This window comes from Bombina bombina, chromosome 2, assembly GCF_027579735.1.
Source record: "Bombina bombina isolate aBomBom1 chromosome 2, aBomBom1.pri, whole genome shotgun sequence".
Classification (NCBI taxonomy): domain Eukaryota; kingdom Metazoa; phylum Chordata; class Amphibia; order Anura; family Bombinatoridae; genus Bombina; species Bombina bombina.
The window spans coordinates 279,328,936-279,345,966 of record NC_069500.1 but is presented as its reverse complement, the minus strand read 5'-3'; the positions used below and the strand labels follow the sequence as shown (position 1 = coordinate 279,345,966).

The 17,031-nt window shown below is 36.7% G+C and overlaps 1 protein-coding gene across 3 annotated transcripts in view; it reads left to right on the top strand.

The window, feature by feature from the left end:
* The window catches only part of TICAM2 (TIR domain containing adaptor molecule 2), a 46,722-nt gene extending 29,957 nt beyond the window's left edge, over positions 1–16,765 (top strand). Inside the window, exons 1-2 of one of the 3 annotated variants that reach the window (XM_053701569.1) lie at positions 4,731–4,780; positions 15,981–16,765. In XM_053701569.1, the coding sequence (XP_053557544.1) occupies positions 16,013–16,657 (645 nt within the window). In that variant the 5' untranslated portion in view covers positions 4,731–4,780; positions 15,981–16,012 and the 3' untranslated portion in view covers positions 16,658–16,765. Of the gene's footprint in view, positions 1–4,730; positions 4,781–6,207; positions 6,281–15,980 lie in introns of those variants that run through there. The other 2 variants (XM_053701568.1, XM_053701571.1) reach the window with 2 other exon arrangements.
* Positions 16,766–17,031: the final 266 nt, after the last annotated feature.

Sequence of the window (17,031 nt, the reverse complement as noted above, 5' to 3'; positions counted from 1 at the left end):
TCAGGCTATAAAGCCTGTAACTAGAAAAATTTACCATAAAATATGGAAAAAATATATCTGTTGGTGTGAATCTAAAGGATTCTCATGGAACAAGATAAGAATTCCTAAGATTCTATCCTTTCTACAAGAAGGTTTGGAGAAAGGATTATCTGCAAGTTCTCTAAAGGGACAGATCTCTGCTTTATCTGTTTTACTTCACAAAAGACTGGCAGCCGTGCCAGATGTTCAAGCATTTGTTCAGGCTCTGGTTAGGATCAAGCCTGTTTACAGACCTTTGACTCCTCCCTGGAGTCTAAATCTAGTTCTTTCAGTTCTTCAAGGGGTTCCGTTTGAACCCTTACATTCCGTAGATATTAAGTTACTATCTTGGAAAGTTTTGTTTTTGGTTGCAATTTCTTCTGCCAGAAGAGTTTCAGAGTTATCTGCTCTGCAGTGTTCTCCGCCCTATCTGGTGTTCCATGCAGATAAGGTGGTTTTGCGTACTAAGCCTGGTTTTCTTCCGAAAGTTGTTTCCAACAAAAATATTAACCAGGAGATAGTTGTACCTTCTTTGTGTCCGAATCCAGTTTCAAAGAAGGAACGTTTGTTACACAATTTGGACGTAGTCCGTGCTCTAAAATTCTATTTAGAGGCTACTAAAGATTTCAGACAAACATCTTCCTTGTTTGTTGTTTATTCTGGTAAAAGGAGAGGTCAAAAAGCGACTTCTACCTCTCTTTCCTTTTGGCTTAAAAGCATTATCCGATTGGCTTATGAGACTGCCGGACGGCAGCCTCCTGAAAGAATCACAGCTCACTCCACTAGGGCTGTGGCTTCCACATGGGCCTTCAAGAACGAGGCTTCTGTTGACCAGATATGTAAGGCAGCGACTTGGTCTTCACTGCACACTTTTGCCAAATTTTACAAATTTGATACTTTTGCTTCTTCGGAGGCTATTTTTGGGAGAAAGGTTTTGCACGCCGTGGTGCCTTCCATTTAGGTGACCTGATTTGCTCCCTCCCTTCATCCGTGTCCTAAAGCTTTGGTATTGGTTCCCACAAGTAAGGATGACGCCGTGGACCGGACACACCAATGTTGGAGAAAACAGAATTTATGCTTACCTGATAAATTACTTTCTCCAACGGTGTGTCCGGTCCACGGCCCGCCCTGGTTTTTTAATCAGGTCTGATGAATTATTTTCTCTAACTACAGTCACCACGGTATCATATGGTTTCTCCTATATATATTTCCTCCTGTCCGTCGGTCGAATGACTGGGGTGGGCGGAGCCTAGGAGGGATCATGTGACCAGCTTTGCTGGGACTCTTTGCCATTTCCTGTTGGGGAAGAGGATATTCTGTGTGTGTGTGTATATATGTATGTATATATATATATATATATATATATATATATATATATATATATATATATATATATGTGTATATGTATGTGTGTGGGTATGTATATATATGTGTGTGTGTATATGTATGTGTGTGTACAGTATATGTATGTGCATGTGTGTGTATATGTGTGTGTGTATATATATATATATGTGTGAATGTATATGTATATATGTGTGTATATGTATGTGTGTATGTGTGTGTATATGTATGTGTGTATGTTGTATGTGTGTGTGTATATATATGTCTGTATGTATATATGTGTGTGTATATGTATGTGTGTGTGTATATATATGTGTGTGTGTATATGTGTGTATATGTATGTGTGTGTATATGTATGTGTGTATGTGTGTGTATATGTATATGCGTATGTTGTATGTGTGTGTGGTTGGGGGTGTTAACCTCCTTGGTTGTAAGTAACATAGAGTAGTACATGTGCAGTGTCACTTCTTTCTAAGACATGTTTGTAATGTATAGAGGCATACTAGCCCTTTCAAATTTAGCTGCCACTCAGTGGACGGAATACTGTTATTTTATAAGTATTTTTTTTTTTTAATATTTACTATAGTTTCCTTGTCTAATATTTCACAACCCTTGCAGGGTGATACAGTAAAATTGAAAATATATGGCTCTGTCAGTGGAATTTTAATCGATCCTCTAAATCTATTCGAAAAATAGCAGGAGCCACTGAGGGTCTTATGAAAGATTCTTTAATATTGTCACAAGGTGGTGCTCTGCCTCTACACAAGCTGTACAAGTGCATCATCTTTAAAAAAACAAACAGTTTCTGTATAGAATATTTGCTGGTTATTTTACGTTACTTGTAGCTTCATGGGCATTTAAAAATATGTCAAGAGTGTTGCATGAATATTAGATAAAGTCACGTGCTCCACAGATAACCATTGACCTACAATAACTAATTTAGTTAAATGGATGCAATAATATATACATATAAATATTATTTAAAGGGCCATAATACCTAAATGTTTAAACACTTGAAAGTGATGCAGCATAGCTGTAAAAAGCTGTCTAGAAAATATCACCTGAACATCTCTATGTAAAAAAGAAAGATATTTTACCTCAAAAGTTCCTCAGTAGCCACCTCCCATTGTAAAGGATTTCTAAGCAGCATTTTAGTGTGTCTGTCCTAGGACAGCAGAAGGGATGAGCATTGTGCACTCTCATATTATTTCACCAATCAGGTAAAGGAAGCTTACTATGAAATCTCATGAGAGTTAAGTCAAATCTCATGAGATCACAGTAAAAGAGTTCATGACCTCAGCATTGCTGATGCGGATTGGCTGCTGTTCATTTCTTAATTTTTTTATTTTTTTTTACCTGCAGCTGGGAGCAGCTGAGTATAACTTTTTTACACAGAACTTACTCTGCTGAGCTGAGGAGATTGTGAGGTAAAATATCTTCCTTTTTTACATAGAGATGCTCAGGTGATATTTTCCTGTCAGCTTTTTACAGTTATACTGCATCAGTTTCAAGTGATTTAGCATATGAGTATTATGTCCCTTTAAATAGATGCAATCATATATAAATTCATTATACTTTAGCTTTAAAAACGAGGGGCCCATTTTTTTTTTATTTTTTTTTTTACTTGGAGAACAGGTCAACAGAAATTATTTTAAAGGGACAGTAAACCTTAGTACTGTATAATGTGTGTGCCGTACCCCAGTATTGAGTTTTAACCAATATCCCACTGCAGAATTTAGTTCGCCATAGCCAGTGTTGCCTTTGGCTCTTTCAAATTCAGCACGGAAATTTGCACACCTATTATTACACTTTAATACTACTCAGCTAATGGTCTAAAGGCCTAATGATTAAAAATTCAATGGCATAAAGAGAATTAATGCAAAATATCTTTTTTTTAGCAATATATTGCAACGTATGTGTCTGTCCTGTACATGCAGAACTCTGTCATAATTTGCCTTTCTAAAATTCTTTGAGGGACCTCAAATATATATACTGTGTATATATATATATATATATACAGGTGGCCCTCGTTTTACAACGGTTCAATTTACACCGTTTCAGAATAACAACCTTTTTTTCCAGTCATGTGACTGCTATTGAAAAGCATTGAGAAGCAGTGCTATTATTAAAATAGCCAGTAGGTGGAGCTGTCCGCTTGTGTTGCATCAAAGCCAAGCAAGCTGAAATTAATCATTTTAACCAGACCTGAGCTATCGAGCAGATTTCAAAGGAACAAGATCTTCCTGTCTATGAATCAGTCCAGATTGGAATGCATAGAAAGAACTGTTTGCAGAAAAATGCAAGTGAAGTCTGTGTTGTGTGATTATTTTATTAGGTTTATAATGCTGCATAGCAAATGTTTTTGTTCATTTAACTTAGTTTAATTATATATTCTGTGTTGTGCGATTATTTTATTAGGCTTATAATGCTGTTTAGCATTTAAAGTCTTCATTTCAAAGCTTTAAAAATAATGTATTAGGTGTTACTTATGACAATTTTGAGAGGGACCTGGAACCTATCTCCCTCACTTCCCATTGACTTACATTATAAACTGGGTTTCAATTTACAACGGTTTTGATTTACAACCATTCCTTCTGGAACCTAACCCCGGTGTAAACTGAGGGCTACCTGTATATATATATATATATATATATATATATATATATATATATATATATATATATAAATAAAGCAACAAAAGCAAACACTGCTCAGATGATCCAAGTGCTGGTAAATTAGTAACGTTTATTCATCCAGAGTATAGGACATAGTCACACAAAAGAAACACCTGACATGTTTTGCGCAGGTGTACCTGCGCTTCATCAGAGGTCACACAGTATATATATATATACACTATTATTGTATATATATATATATATATATATATATATATATATATATATATTATCCTTTATCTATAGAGCACCAACAGATTCCACAGAGCTATAGACATGACGTAATATACAAGGTAGCATTTAAGAGGCAAATTATGCACCAAATTAGAGGGCCCTGCCAAGAATTGCCAACCATTGTAGATCACCTTTCAAGAAGGTGATCTACAGAACAGTCGGGCTCTTATGTGTGTGTGTATATATTTATATATATCTATAGATTGATAGAGATATATATAGAAATATATATGTATGATGCAGACATCCCAACTCTCCCGGAAGTTCTGGGAGTCTCCCGCATTGAAATAGCAGCTCCCTGACACCCGCAAAGTAAACATAAGATCCCGAAAAGAGCAGAGCCAGAGAAAATCAAATTTGTGCCTGCACTTTTCATTTCTACCTGTAGTTGTCACTGTTCTGTTGTAGCTCAATGTAAATAGTTACTGCATTCCTCTCTGGACTTTTCTTCCCCTTCCTGATCCTGAACTCTAGTGCAGTGCGAGACAGCAGCAGACCTGTTATATATAGAGGTGAGATGTGCACCCCCCATACTCTCTATATTGTGCAGACTCCCTCCCATACACTCTATATTGTGCAGATTTCCATACTCTCTATATTGTGCAGATTCCCTTCTCTCTATATTGTGCAGACTCCCATACTCTCTATATGGTGCAGATTCCCATACTCTCTATGTTGTGCAGACTCCCAAACTTTATATTGTGCAGATTCCCATACTCTCTATATTGTGCAGATTCCAAAACTCTCTATATTGTGCAGATTCCCATACTCTTTATATTGTGCAGATTCCAAAAGTATCTATATTGTGCAGATTCCCATACTCTCTATATTGTGCATACTCCCATAATCTCTATATTGTACAGACTCCCATAATCTCTATAGTCAATATATAGATTATGGGAGTCTGTACAATATATTTATACATGCAAGGTTCATCTTGTCTTTTTTTTTTACTTCTCACTTTTTGTGATAACATTTTTAACTATTTCATAATCAGAGCACTGAGGAATTCTGAATTGGGGCAGGGGGGCATGGGGGGGGGTGCACGGGGGGGGGGGGCACCTCCCTGAAATTAGTTTTTGCAGGTTGGGATGTCTGTATGATATATTTATGTATAGATAGATAGATAGATAGATAGATATGCATACTTCACTTCTTAACATTTTTTCCTATGAGACATGGAAGCGTCTTAGGGCTGTACAGTGTACAGAGCATACCTCCCTGCCTGCATACCGTACAGTTAGTAACAAAGAACGTGATGCAGATCTCAGCATTTAAAAAAAAGAATAAGAAAGGCCAAAACAGCTGGCTAAATACTAAGCAAGTAATTTGTAGCATCTGTTGCACAGTAGCATGCTGGGGCTGAATAACCTTTACAACCTTTGTACAACTTATGTCCCTTTAACATATTCATTAATACATTTAAATACTCTGTAGAAGCAGAGCTTGACAAATTTGTATTAAATAGGTGTTAGCCAGAAAATCCCATGAACCAAGCTCCACACTTTTTTTTTATGAACCAAACTAAAGCATTTAGATAAATACAATTTAACCAATAAAGTTAGGAGCAAGATGCAAATTCATAGGAGCTGTGTCTTACTGGCTCCATTGTTCTATTGTAACAATCTACCAGTATATTGTAACCTAATTTAAAACAAATTTTGATTATAACATCTATTAGAGAAAACAATAAAACAAAGAGAACAATTCTCTCCCTGACACATATTTATTTTTACATTATTGTTAAATAACCATATACCATTCCTCCCAACATTCCAGGTGGTTTTCCAGGAAAGATGTGTGGGGGACATGTTTTGTGGGCGGGGTTGTGACAAGGGTGGCGGCGCATGATGCATCATGGGCATTGTTGGGTGGAGTCTGGGTGTGCTGTGGGTGGAGATGGGAAGTCACTGGAAACCAGGAGATCTACTAGGACTGGAGAAACTGCAGGAGGGATAGTGCACATGCCTCCTAACCTGTGACAGCCCCACAATATCTGGAATGGTTGGGAGGTAAAATGTACTGTTTTGTGTATTTTTAACCACTCTACAGTAATAACTGTGTTCCAGCTGTTCTCATTTAAAACTTCTTAAAGGGACATTGTAAAACTTTCATTATCTAAATTGTCAGAACATTTGTTTGCATTACAGACCCTAGCTAGCGAGCAGAACACAGCTGGTGAATCAATAAGGAGTATTGTATAGTTTTAAAATGTGTGGTTAGATATTAGATTCTAATTTGAAAATATATCCTTTTTATTGAAAAAATAGATATATAATCCTACATTTTTGGTGTTTTAAGAAGATGAACACAAAGTATTTGGCATTTTCATTTTGTGTGGTGGCTTTTCCAAGATTTGGGAATATCTGCAAAATAAAGTTCATTTTTAAATGTTAAAAAATTAAAAACCCAACAACTTATAATTTGTCTGCATAACTCACAGAAAAGAAGTGAAATTGCTGTTTAAATCCATCAAACTTTAAAGACTACAAATATCTTCTGCACAAAGGTGTGAGATGACTCAGACGTAAAAGTTTTAATAATGCTGTTGTTTGTTTTTATTTCCTTTCTAATTCCTTTTCTGTATTAGCTTGGCTAAAATATACGTTATGTGGGTTTTATATACCTATATCATTGCAACTAAAAGGTGCACCATACATTGACAAAACAAAACCTAAATGGAAAATGAGTTGAGATGAGGTTAAACTGTAGAGAAACAGGAGACAGCTGCAGATGATTCTGGTACGGCTCCAGGGCCCCTCCGGCTCAGCATTTTAACACCTCGCTTACAAGGAATGGGCTTTCTAGTTTCCAATAAATTGGTGGATAAACCAGCAGTGTTTACTAAGGTTTCATTTCTGAGTCTGTCTGATGCTGCAGCGTATTTTATAACCGGAATCATAAGGAAATATGTTAACATGAGAAAATATATGTCTAAAAATGTATTATGCATTTCCTTTAATAATAACTAAAATAAATGAACCTACACTACTTAGTTTTCTAACAAACTCAGCTGCCAAAACAGACCAGCAAAATGTTCCCATGCAATTTCTAAATATTGTGTGGCTGACCCAGGACGTAATTTACCATTTTAAGTTTATACAGCTCACATAGGGCCCAATAATCAAAGGATCACTGTGTCTGACCATAAATGTTAATTTCTGACTTACCAGTGTCGCAAAGCGCTCACCAGGTGAAATCTTATAAAAAAAAAAAAGTGGGCTTAGCCTTATCATACAGACAATATGTGATGTGGCTTCCAGAGAAATATAGGGCTCACTACCTTAGAAGATTATGAGTACTTTGCTAATGAATATGAATCTCAGCAGCATGAAAGGGGAATATTTTCAAAAGACATTTACATAACATATAATGTGTGTCTTGTAAATCTGAAAATTAATTGTTTTGTAACATGTCTATATGCAAACTTATTTTCACAGTTAATGATGTATATTTCTTAAAAATGTTCATCTTGCAAAGGAAAGAGTGGGCGACACATGTATGTGTGAAAATATTTACCTAAGCTTGCATGTATTATTTAGAACATATACCCGAGAGGTTTCCTCATTGTTATACAAATTATGCCCATGGAATGCCACAAACATATATATCATAACTCTGAAACCGTGTTTTTAGAAAATGCTGAGCTTTCTTATACTGAAATTATTGAGCCGCTGCAGTCATGACTAAAGATGGGCGAATATTTTGCAACATTCGAAAAAAAAAATAATTAATTTTAACACATAAATTTGTTTAGAATTTCGAATGTTTGTACAACATTCTAACATTTGTTTAATATAATGGTATTTCTAATGCTATCTTTAAATGTAATATTTGATTCAAATTTTTCTATTTCAAATATTGCATAATTCAAATTATGCAATATTTGAACTAGAAAAATTTAAACTCATATATTTGCAATAGTATTTATAATGCTCTCTTTAATTGCAATATTTAAATTATGCAATATTTGAAGTAGAAAAATTAAAATTGATATATTTGTATCAATTTACTAAATTCCCTACTGCAGCCTTTGACACTGTTGACCACCCTCTTTTGCTCCAAACCCTCCAATCCTTCGGCATCTGTGACACAGCCCTTTTGTGGCTCTCTTCCTACCTGTCAACCCGTACCTTTAGTGTAGCCTTCTCTGGGGCCTCCTCTGCCCCGTCACCACTTTCTGTCGGAGTACCGCAAGGCTCTGTCCTTGGTCCCCTTCTCTTCTCAATCTACACGTCATCACTAGGTTCCCTAATAAAGTCCCACGGTTTCCAATATCATTTGTATGCCGACAACACCCAGACCTATCTCCTTCCTTGCTAACCCGTGTCACTAACTGTCTTTCTCACATCTCTTCCTGGATGTCCTCTCACTACCTCAAGCAAAATCTCTCCAAAACTGAGCTCCTCATTTTCCCCCCTTCTTCAAAATTCTCCACCCCCAATCTCTCTATAACTGTCGACAACTCCATCATTACCCCTACCCCGCATGCCCGATGTCTTGGGGTCACATTTGACTCAGATCTTTCTTTCACTCCTCACATTCAGTCCTTGGCTAAAGCCTGCCACTTCCACCTTAAAAACATCTCTAAAATTAGACACTTCCTTACACAAGACACAACTAAGATTTTAATCCACTCTCTCATTCTTTCCCACCTCGATTACTGCAACTCTGTCCTCTCTGGTCTCCCCACCTGCCGCCTAGCTCCTTTACAATCCATAATGAATGCCTCTGCCAGACTCATCTTCCTTACACATCACTCTTCATCTGCTGCACCTCTCTGCCAATCCCTTCACTGGCTTCCTCTTGCCTCTAGGATCAAACACAAAATTCTCACTCTGATAAACAAAGCCCCCAACTGCACTGCTCCCCCCTATATCTCAGACCTTGTCTCCAGATACTTTCCCTCCCGTCCCCTTCGCTCTGCTCATGACCTCCTACTCTCCTCCTCTCTGGTTACCTCATTGTGCTCCCATTTACAGGACTTCTCCAGACTGACTCCCATCTTGTGGAACTCTCTGCCTCGCTCCACAAGACTCTCTCCTAGTTTTAAAAGCTTCAAGGGCTGCCTAAAGACTCTACATTTCAGGGATGCATACAACCTATGCTAACCTTACTTTATACCAGTTTCACTCCTTCATTGCCATCCCCTGAACGCGCTTAGCATGTAAGCTGTTTGTAGATCACCTTCTTAAGAGCTGACTACAACAGTGCAACTCTTGGAAGGGCCCTCTACCCTATAATTGTTTTGTTGTACTCCCCTTTGTTTATAGTGCTGCGGAATCTGTTGGCGCTCTACAAATAACCGATAATAATAATAATAAATGTTGTTAGAATTCACAACCTTAGGAAGAAATGTAAACGAAGTCTGCAAAACAGCCTTATCCTGATGGAAAATCAAAAAAGGAGACTCACAAGAGAGAGCAGACAATTCAGAAACTCTTCTAGCTGAAGAGATAGCCAAAAGAAACAACACTTTCCAAGAAAGTAGTTTAATATCCAAAGCATGCATAGGCTCAAAAGAATGAGCCTGCAAAGTCTTCAAAACCAAATTAAGACTCAAAGGAGGAGAGATTGATTTAATAACAGGCTTGATATGAACCAAAGCCTGAACAAAACAGTGAATATCAGGAAGCTTAGCAATATTTCTATGAAATAAAACAGAAAGAGCAGAGATTTGTCCCTTCAAAGTACTTGCAGACAAACCTTTATCCAAACCATCCTGAAGAAACTGTAAAATTCTAGGAATTATAAAAGAATGCCAGGAGAATTTATGAGAAGAACACCATGAAATATAGGACTTCCAGACTTGATAATAAATCTTTCTTGAAACAGACTTACAAGCCTGTAGCATAGTATTAATCACTGAGTCAGAGAAACCTCTATGACTAAGCGCTAAGCGCTCAATTTCCATACCTTCAAATTTAACGATTTGAGGTCCTGATAGAAAAAGAGGAAGTGGCCAAGGCTGGCAACTGGACATCCGAACAAGATCCGCAAACCAAAACTTGTTAGACCATGCTGGTTCTATCAGAAACACATATGATTGTTCCATAATGATCTTGGAGATCACTTTTGGAAGAAGAACTAGAGGCGGAAAGATATAAGCAGGTTGGTAAACCAAGGAACTGCTAAAGCATCCACCATCTCTGCCTGAGTATCCCTGGACCTGGACAGGTACCTGGGAAGTTTCTTGTTTAGATGAGAAGCCATCAGATCTATTTCTGGAAGACCCCACATCTGTACAATCTGACAAAATACATCTGGATGGAGAGACCACTCCCCTGGATGTAAGGTCTGACGGCTGAGATAATCCTCTTCCCAATTGTCTACACCTGGGATATGCACCGCAGAAATTAGACAAGAGCTGGATTCTGCCCAAGAAAGTATCTGAGATACTTCTTTCATAGCTAGAGGACTGCGAGTCCCACCCTGATGATTGACATATGCCACAGTTGTGATATTGTCGGAAAACAAATGAATGGTTCTCTCTTTAACAGAGGCCAAACCTGAAGAGCCCTGAAAATAGCACAGAGTTCTAAAATATTGATTGGTAACCTCGCCTCTTGAAGTTTCCAAACCTCTTGTGCTGTCAGAGATCCCCAGACAGCTCCCCAACCTGAAAGACTTGCATCTGTTGTGATCACAGTCCAGGTACAAACAAAAGAGGCCCCCTGAATTAAACGATGATGGAACGTGAGAAAGAAAGAATCTTCTCACAGGAGGTCTTACTCTGAATTATATTCAATACCCTTGAGAGACAATACTCTGAATCCACTGATTTTGAACAGAATCTGCCCAAATGTCTTGGAATAATTTCAATCTGCCCCCCACCAGCTGAACTGGATCAAGGACTGCACCTTCATGCAGACTTGGGGGGCTGGAACGTGAGAAAGAAAGAATCTTCTCACAGGAGGTCTTACTCTGAATTATATTCAATACCCTTGAGAGACAATACTCTGAATCCACTGATTTTGAACAGAATCTGCCCAAATGTCTTGGAATAATTTCAATCTGCCCCCCACCAGCTGAACTGGATCGAGGACCGCACCTTCATGCAGACTTGGGGGGCTGGCTTTGGTTTCTAAAAAGGCTTGGATTTATTCCAACTTGAAGAAGGTTTCCAATTGGAACCAGAGTCTTTAGGGAAAGGATTGGTTTTCTGTTCCTTGTTCTGTCGAAAAGAACGAAAATGATTAGAAGCTTTAGATTTACCCTTAGATCTTTTATCCTGAGGCAAAAAACTCAGATAGATCATATTATTCTAAGTGAAGAACATTGGGCTGTGAAATATTCATATTTTCATGTCGGATTAGTGCACTTGAGTATATGCGATCATGTTTGCACGTGAGTAGGGTGTTTTTTGCTCCTATGACTTCTATGGGGGAATCCTTTTTTGAGTGCAATATTCTAAGTTCGGCTTTTTACACACGACGGGGAAGCGCACAAGCGAAAACAGTTTTCTTTCAACTTGTAATACAAGTACAACCCATACGCGCAAAAGGCTTACTTCTAGTGCAGTTAATGCTCGAGCGGGAGCATTAAATAATGCTTGTAATCTGGCCCTTAATGTCTTTTCTCCCACTGTGCCTTAAATGAGAAATAGAATTCAAAGATTTGCAGAGTTTTGTATATTTTAAGATAGAATGTGTGAATGAAAATGATTTCTATGAAGAATTTTGCTATACCAAACTGTATCAAAATGTAAAATAAAGTGAGTTTTTTTTCAGTAAATACTGTGTAATTGGTCAATTTCCTATGGGGAATTTGTCAAAATTACACTTAGTCTCCCTTATTTACTTCTCCTTAAAAAAAAAAAAAAAAAAAGATTAAGCAATAAGTTATCAGTCTTTCCATAAACTCAGGTTGAAGAATAAAAAACAGGTAAGGGCGTATATATGGGATCCTCAAAAAAAATAATATGTAGCATTTTGATAGAACTCGAGCAAGCTGTTTAACAAATTCAGCTGTTAGATGGATAGATAGTGTAGATAGACAAATTGATGGAGCAGAAGATTAGCATCCATCATAATATCACAAACACATATACTGTATTTAAATAGTGCAGATGATTTTTGCAGACACTATAAAGGTGCTGCAGCATTTCTCTGCAAACATTATATAACTTGAGAACATGGGAGCAGAATAAAAAGCACTTGATAAGGTTGTCAATGGTTTTGGTTTAGTGTTTTTTAGTTGTAATGTAAAAACTTCTGACTAAACAGCGCCTGATTTCTAGTCACATTTTAGTCTTTATAATATTGTATAGTTTTGACAAAAACAGCCTTAGTTGTAATTAAATGTAAATAATTAAAGTACTTGTTAAAGTTCTAAAATATATGCATTATTCAGTGCAATAAACATGGAAACCAGGGAGCTTCTTAAGAAAAACACTCCTTTTATTCAGTCAAAAAAGTAAAAAATTACCGGATAATGCATGAAAAACTTCATAGAAGTGACAGACATTATCACAATTTGTCTTACGCGTTTCGGCTAGTAGTACCTTAGTCATAGACATGATTAATCAATCCATACCCCTTTATTAAATAGCTGAAAATGCATGATTGGTTACTGCTAACAACTCCTCAAGTAAGATATGAAATGGATACAGTTTGGCACACGGGTCACATAGCTAATTCAAAGCATTGTGTATGCATAGCTGTGTATATGATACCATAAACTAATATAATGATGGTATGTGAGAATCATAAGCCTTAATAAAATAGCTATATTGGTTTCATCTCACCAAATGTGAGGAACACATTTAATTAAACAAATTCTTAATAATGGAAACATGATAACACATGCTATAATGATAAAATCTCAAAGTAACATCGTAAGCATATATAACACTCATGTTAAGTAAATAAGAGAGAGAAGAAACAGCAAATGCATTGTATAACACGTATTTATCGTATATATCATTATAATTAACTTAGGAAAATCTATTTCCCAAAATTAATAATATCCCCATCAATATTAAAACCCTGGGGGGCTCTTGTTTTTAATAAGCATATCCTATCCCCACCCCTGGGTGAGCTTCGAACCCATTCTATTATTTGCCACTTAAATGTGGATACATCCTGATTGTGCTCAAAGTAAAGTGCCTCGCTAAATCTGAACAATCATCACCAGAGTGGATATTATTTAAAGGGACATTCAACTACAAAAATGTTATTGTTTAAAAAGATAGATAATCCCTTTATTATCCATTTCCCAGTCTTGCATAAGCAACACAGTTATAATTATACACTTTTTACCTCTGTGATTGCCTTATATCTATGCCTCTGCAGACTGCCCCCTTATTTCAGTTCTTTTGACAGACTTGCATTTTAGCCAATCAGTGCTGACTCCTAGGTAGCTCCATGGGCGTGAGCACAATAGCATCTATATAGCACACATAAACTAACACCCTCTAGTTGTGAAAAAAAGGACTAAGAAATTTGAATATGAGTCTCCTAGGTTTATACCAAGAGAACAAAGCAAAATTGAGGATAAAAGTAAATTGGAAAATTGTTTAAAATTACATGCCCTATCTGAATCATGAAAGTTTATTTTTGACTTGACTGTCCCTTTAAGTGCTTCCTAATTCTCACATGAGCCTCTCTTGTATTCAGTGCAATACCCTGTTGTCAATCCTCATATCTAATTGCCCAGTTATCAGTTTGCGGCATTTTTGTTTCATCTACATTATTTAACGAAAATACAATCTCTTTACATTATAGTTTTTATTATTAACAGAGGTTTTTATTTATTTAGTTTTTCTTTATTTATTTTTTTGGTCATTTTCATTACAGAAAAAAATTCTAATATTTTTTAGTCATGGTTTACACAACAAAACGACCTAATTTTAGGGTTACGGCCTTAGGCTTAAAAACTATGTAAAAACATGTTTTTAATTTTCATGTATGTGGCTCTATATCAATGTATTGTGTCCTCCTCTTTTCCATATTCACGGGCATAGGCCTACTTTTGTCATGATTTCATATTTAAATGTAATTCGCTACTGTCTATTACTAAACTTGTTTTTGATGTTTTTATTACAATGGTAGTCCTTTTTTAAATAGACACATTGTTAAATGAAAGAGTGTCAGTGGTTTCCAGCTTTTATCTCATATCAGGGACGAAACTACAGGGGGTGCAGAGGTCGCAACTGCGACAGGGCCCCTGAGGGTGGGGGCCCAGCTTAAAAAAATAAATTAAAATAAATTTTAAAAAACTAAACGTTGACCTGCCACTGCCTGCACTGATATCATGTGAGTCTGACATGATGCTTCACTTGTGTCTCTGACTACAGGGGATAGTGTTTCTGTTTTACCCATTGGTGTTTATGTGTGTGTGTGTGTGTATGTATGTGACTGTGTGTGTATTTATGCATGTGTGTGTGTATGTTTGTGGAACCAGCAAATTACAGACCTTGTTACTACAGCATGGGGGGGCAGGGGGTAAACAGTGTCACTATATAGTACCACTATATACAGTTAGGGTTGCCACCTCAGCCATGTGTTCCTGGATTCTTATGAGTTACACATGCTGCAGGGTGTGCAGGGAGGAACATGTATTGTGTTTCTGAACAGCACTATTCATATTCCTCCCTGCACACCCTGCAGCATGTGTAACTTATAAGTGTTCTGTATTTTAAGGGATGGGAGGCAACCCTAATATACAGTATGGGGGGCTGGACCATATCACAGACTGCGGTCACTTTATAAAGTACTTGGGCGGGTAGGGTCAGGCCAGCCATCTCACCGGCGGATTACAGACTGTGTCACTAACTCACTTTATACAGTACTGGTGGGTTAAAAAGTATTACTATATACAGTAATAGGGGGTCAGACCATCTCACACACTGTAGGCACAGGGTACCTCATTTTGCAGATATGTAATCTGATTAACATTTTTTTTCTGTGCTAAATGTAATTTTTTTTTTTATCAAATTCACCTTTTTTTTCGGTGGGGTAGGGGGGTCTTAGATTCTTGCACCTGGGCCCTGTGGTTTCTAGTTACGCCTCTGCCTCATATCAAGAAGGTACGGCTTTTAGCTGCATACAATGTTAAAAAAAATGTGCAAGTGTTACTAAAATCAGATGACACCTAGCTAAAATGAATTTCTTGTGCTTTCATTGAAAACAATGTTATTTACAGTTATTAAATATATCATTTTAGTTTGAATACAGTATTATGGGACAAATTAAATTACAACAAGATAATAGCTACAATTAGCAGCATAGTATGAATATTCCATCTGCGAAATGAGTGTGGTTATTCATTCATAAACTTAAGAACATCTTGATATGGCTTTGCATTTGGATTTATATAAAACATCCTTAATTTGTATTATTCAAAATGTCCACCACAATCAATTAATTTCCTATGACCACGTTTAATTCAATGTCTTTAAAGAAAGTTTATTTTAAATCAGGGCTTGACAAACCCATTTAGTGGGTGAACCATGGCTCCTCTCTTTTAAGATGCTTCCTTATACATAACTATATAAAATACGTACCACTGACTTTCATACATGCTGCACAGTGATTGCTTGTTCAGTGCCTGAAGTTTATATAAATTAAAGTTTAAAGTTATTTTATAAAAAAGTCCCCTCAAGTATGAATCCAATTTTGTTTTAAATTGCTTTTTATGCATATTAATATGTGACAGTGGCTACTAAATACTAAATATTAATTACCTGATGTAAAATATGTATTTTTACAGGTGTCTCCTAAAAACACAATTAGCTTTACACTATGATGGGAATATGTCATTCACGTAAAGATTGCAGAAATCCTCCCTGTCCGGAAAAGCAAACAGGAAAATCACAGCAATACCATTCATCCATCCCTGGTAATAAAGCAGAAGAAAAGGAATCTGAGATCCATATGGAGCCGAACTATGGTGCATCAGAGACAGATGTATTCTACAAATTTGTTATTCTACATGCTAATACTGATATACTGGAAGCACTGAGATTTAAGGACATGTTGCAAGATACGTTTCACATCCAACCTGGCATCATATTTGCCGAGTTGCCTGCAGGACAGAGCATTATGAAAACTCTGGAGGATGCTGTGAATAGTTCTGCATGGACGATAATATTACTAACTGAAAATTTTGTGAGAGAGAGATGGTGTGAGTTTCAGTTTCATGCCACCCTAATCAATTCTATCAATAAACTTCATAAATATAACTCTGTTATACCCTTGAGACCAGGAAAGAACTATCTCCCAAGGGAAAAGACACCTTTTATTCTGAAGCTTATCAATGCCCTAGAAGAAACAAATCCAACATTTGCACAGCACGTGGAAAAAACATTTCAGGAGTCTCAGTACCAGAAACAGTTTGCAATATGGAAGGATGAAAAAGCAGCATTGAATCTGAATGGGCAAAATTAAAGGGACTCTACTCAAACAATTTCTGTCATCCCCATAAGATTGCAGCATTTAATACAGATTTTGCCTAAATAAAAGCTGTTTCAATTTAGAATGAAACTAAAATATCAATATTGGTTTACTTCCTACTATTTGCCATTGGTACTGCCTACTAATGCTCATTCAAAACTAGCAACTATTGAGCATCAAAACAAAATATCAGCCAATGCTACTGCTGTGTTTCCATTTAAATTTAAAAAGGAAAACAAATCACTGGGCTGCTTTTTCATATGTAGTTCAGAAAAAATGCCTCTTGAAAAAAATCTTGAAAAATGCCTGTTGAAAAAAACGACTTGTGGCTCTAATCAAAATTAAAACTAAAAAGATTTTTTTTTTTT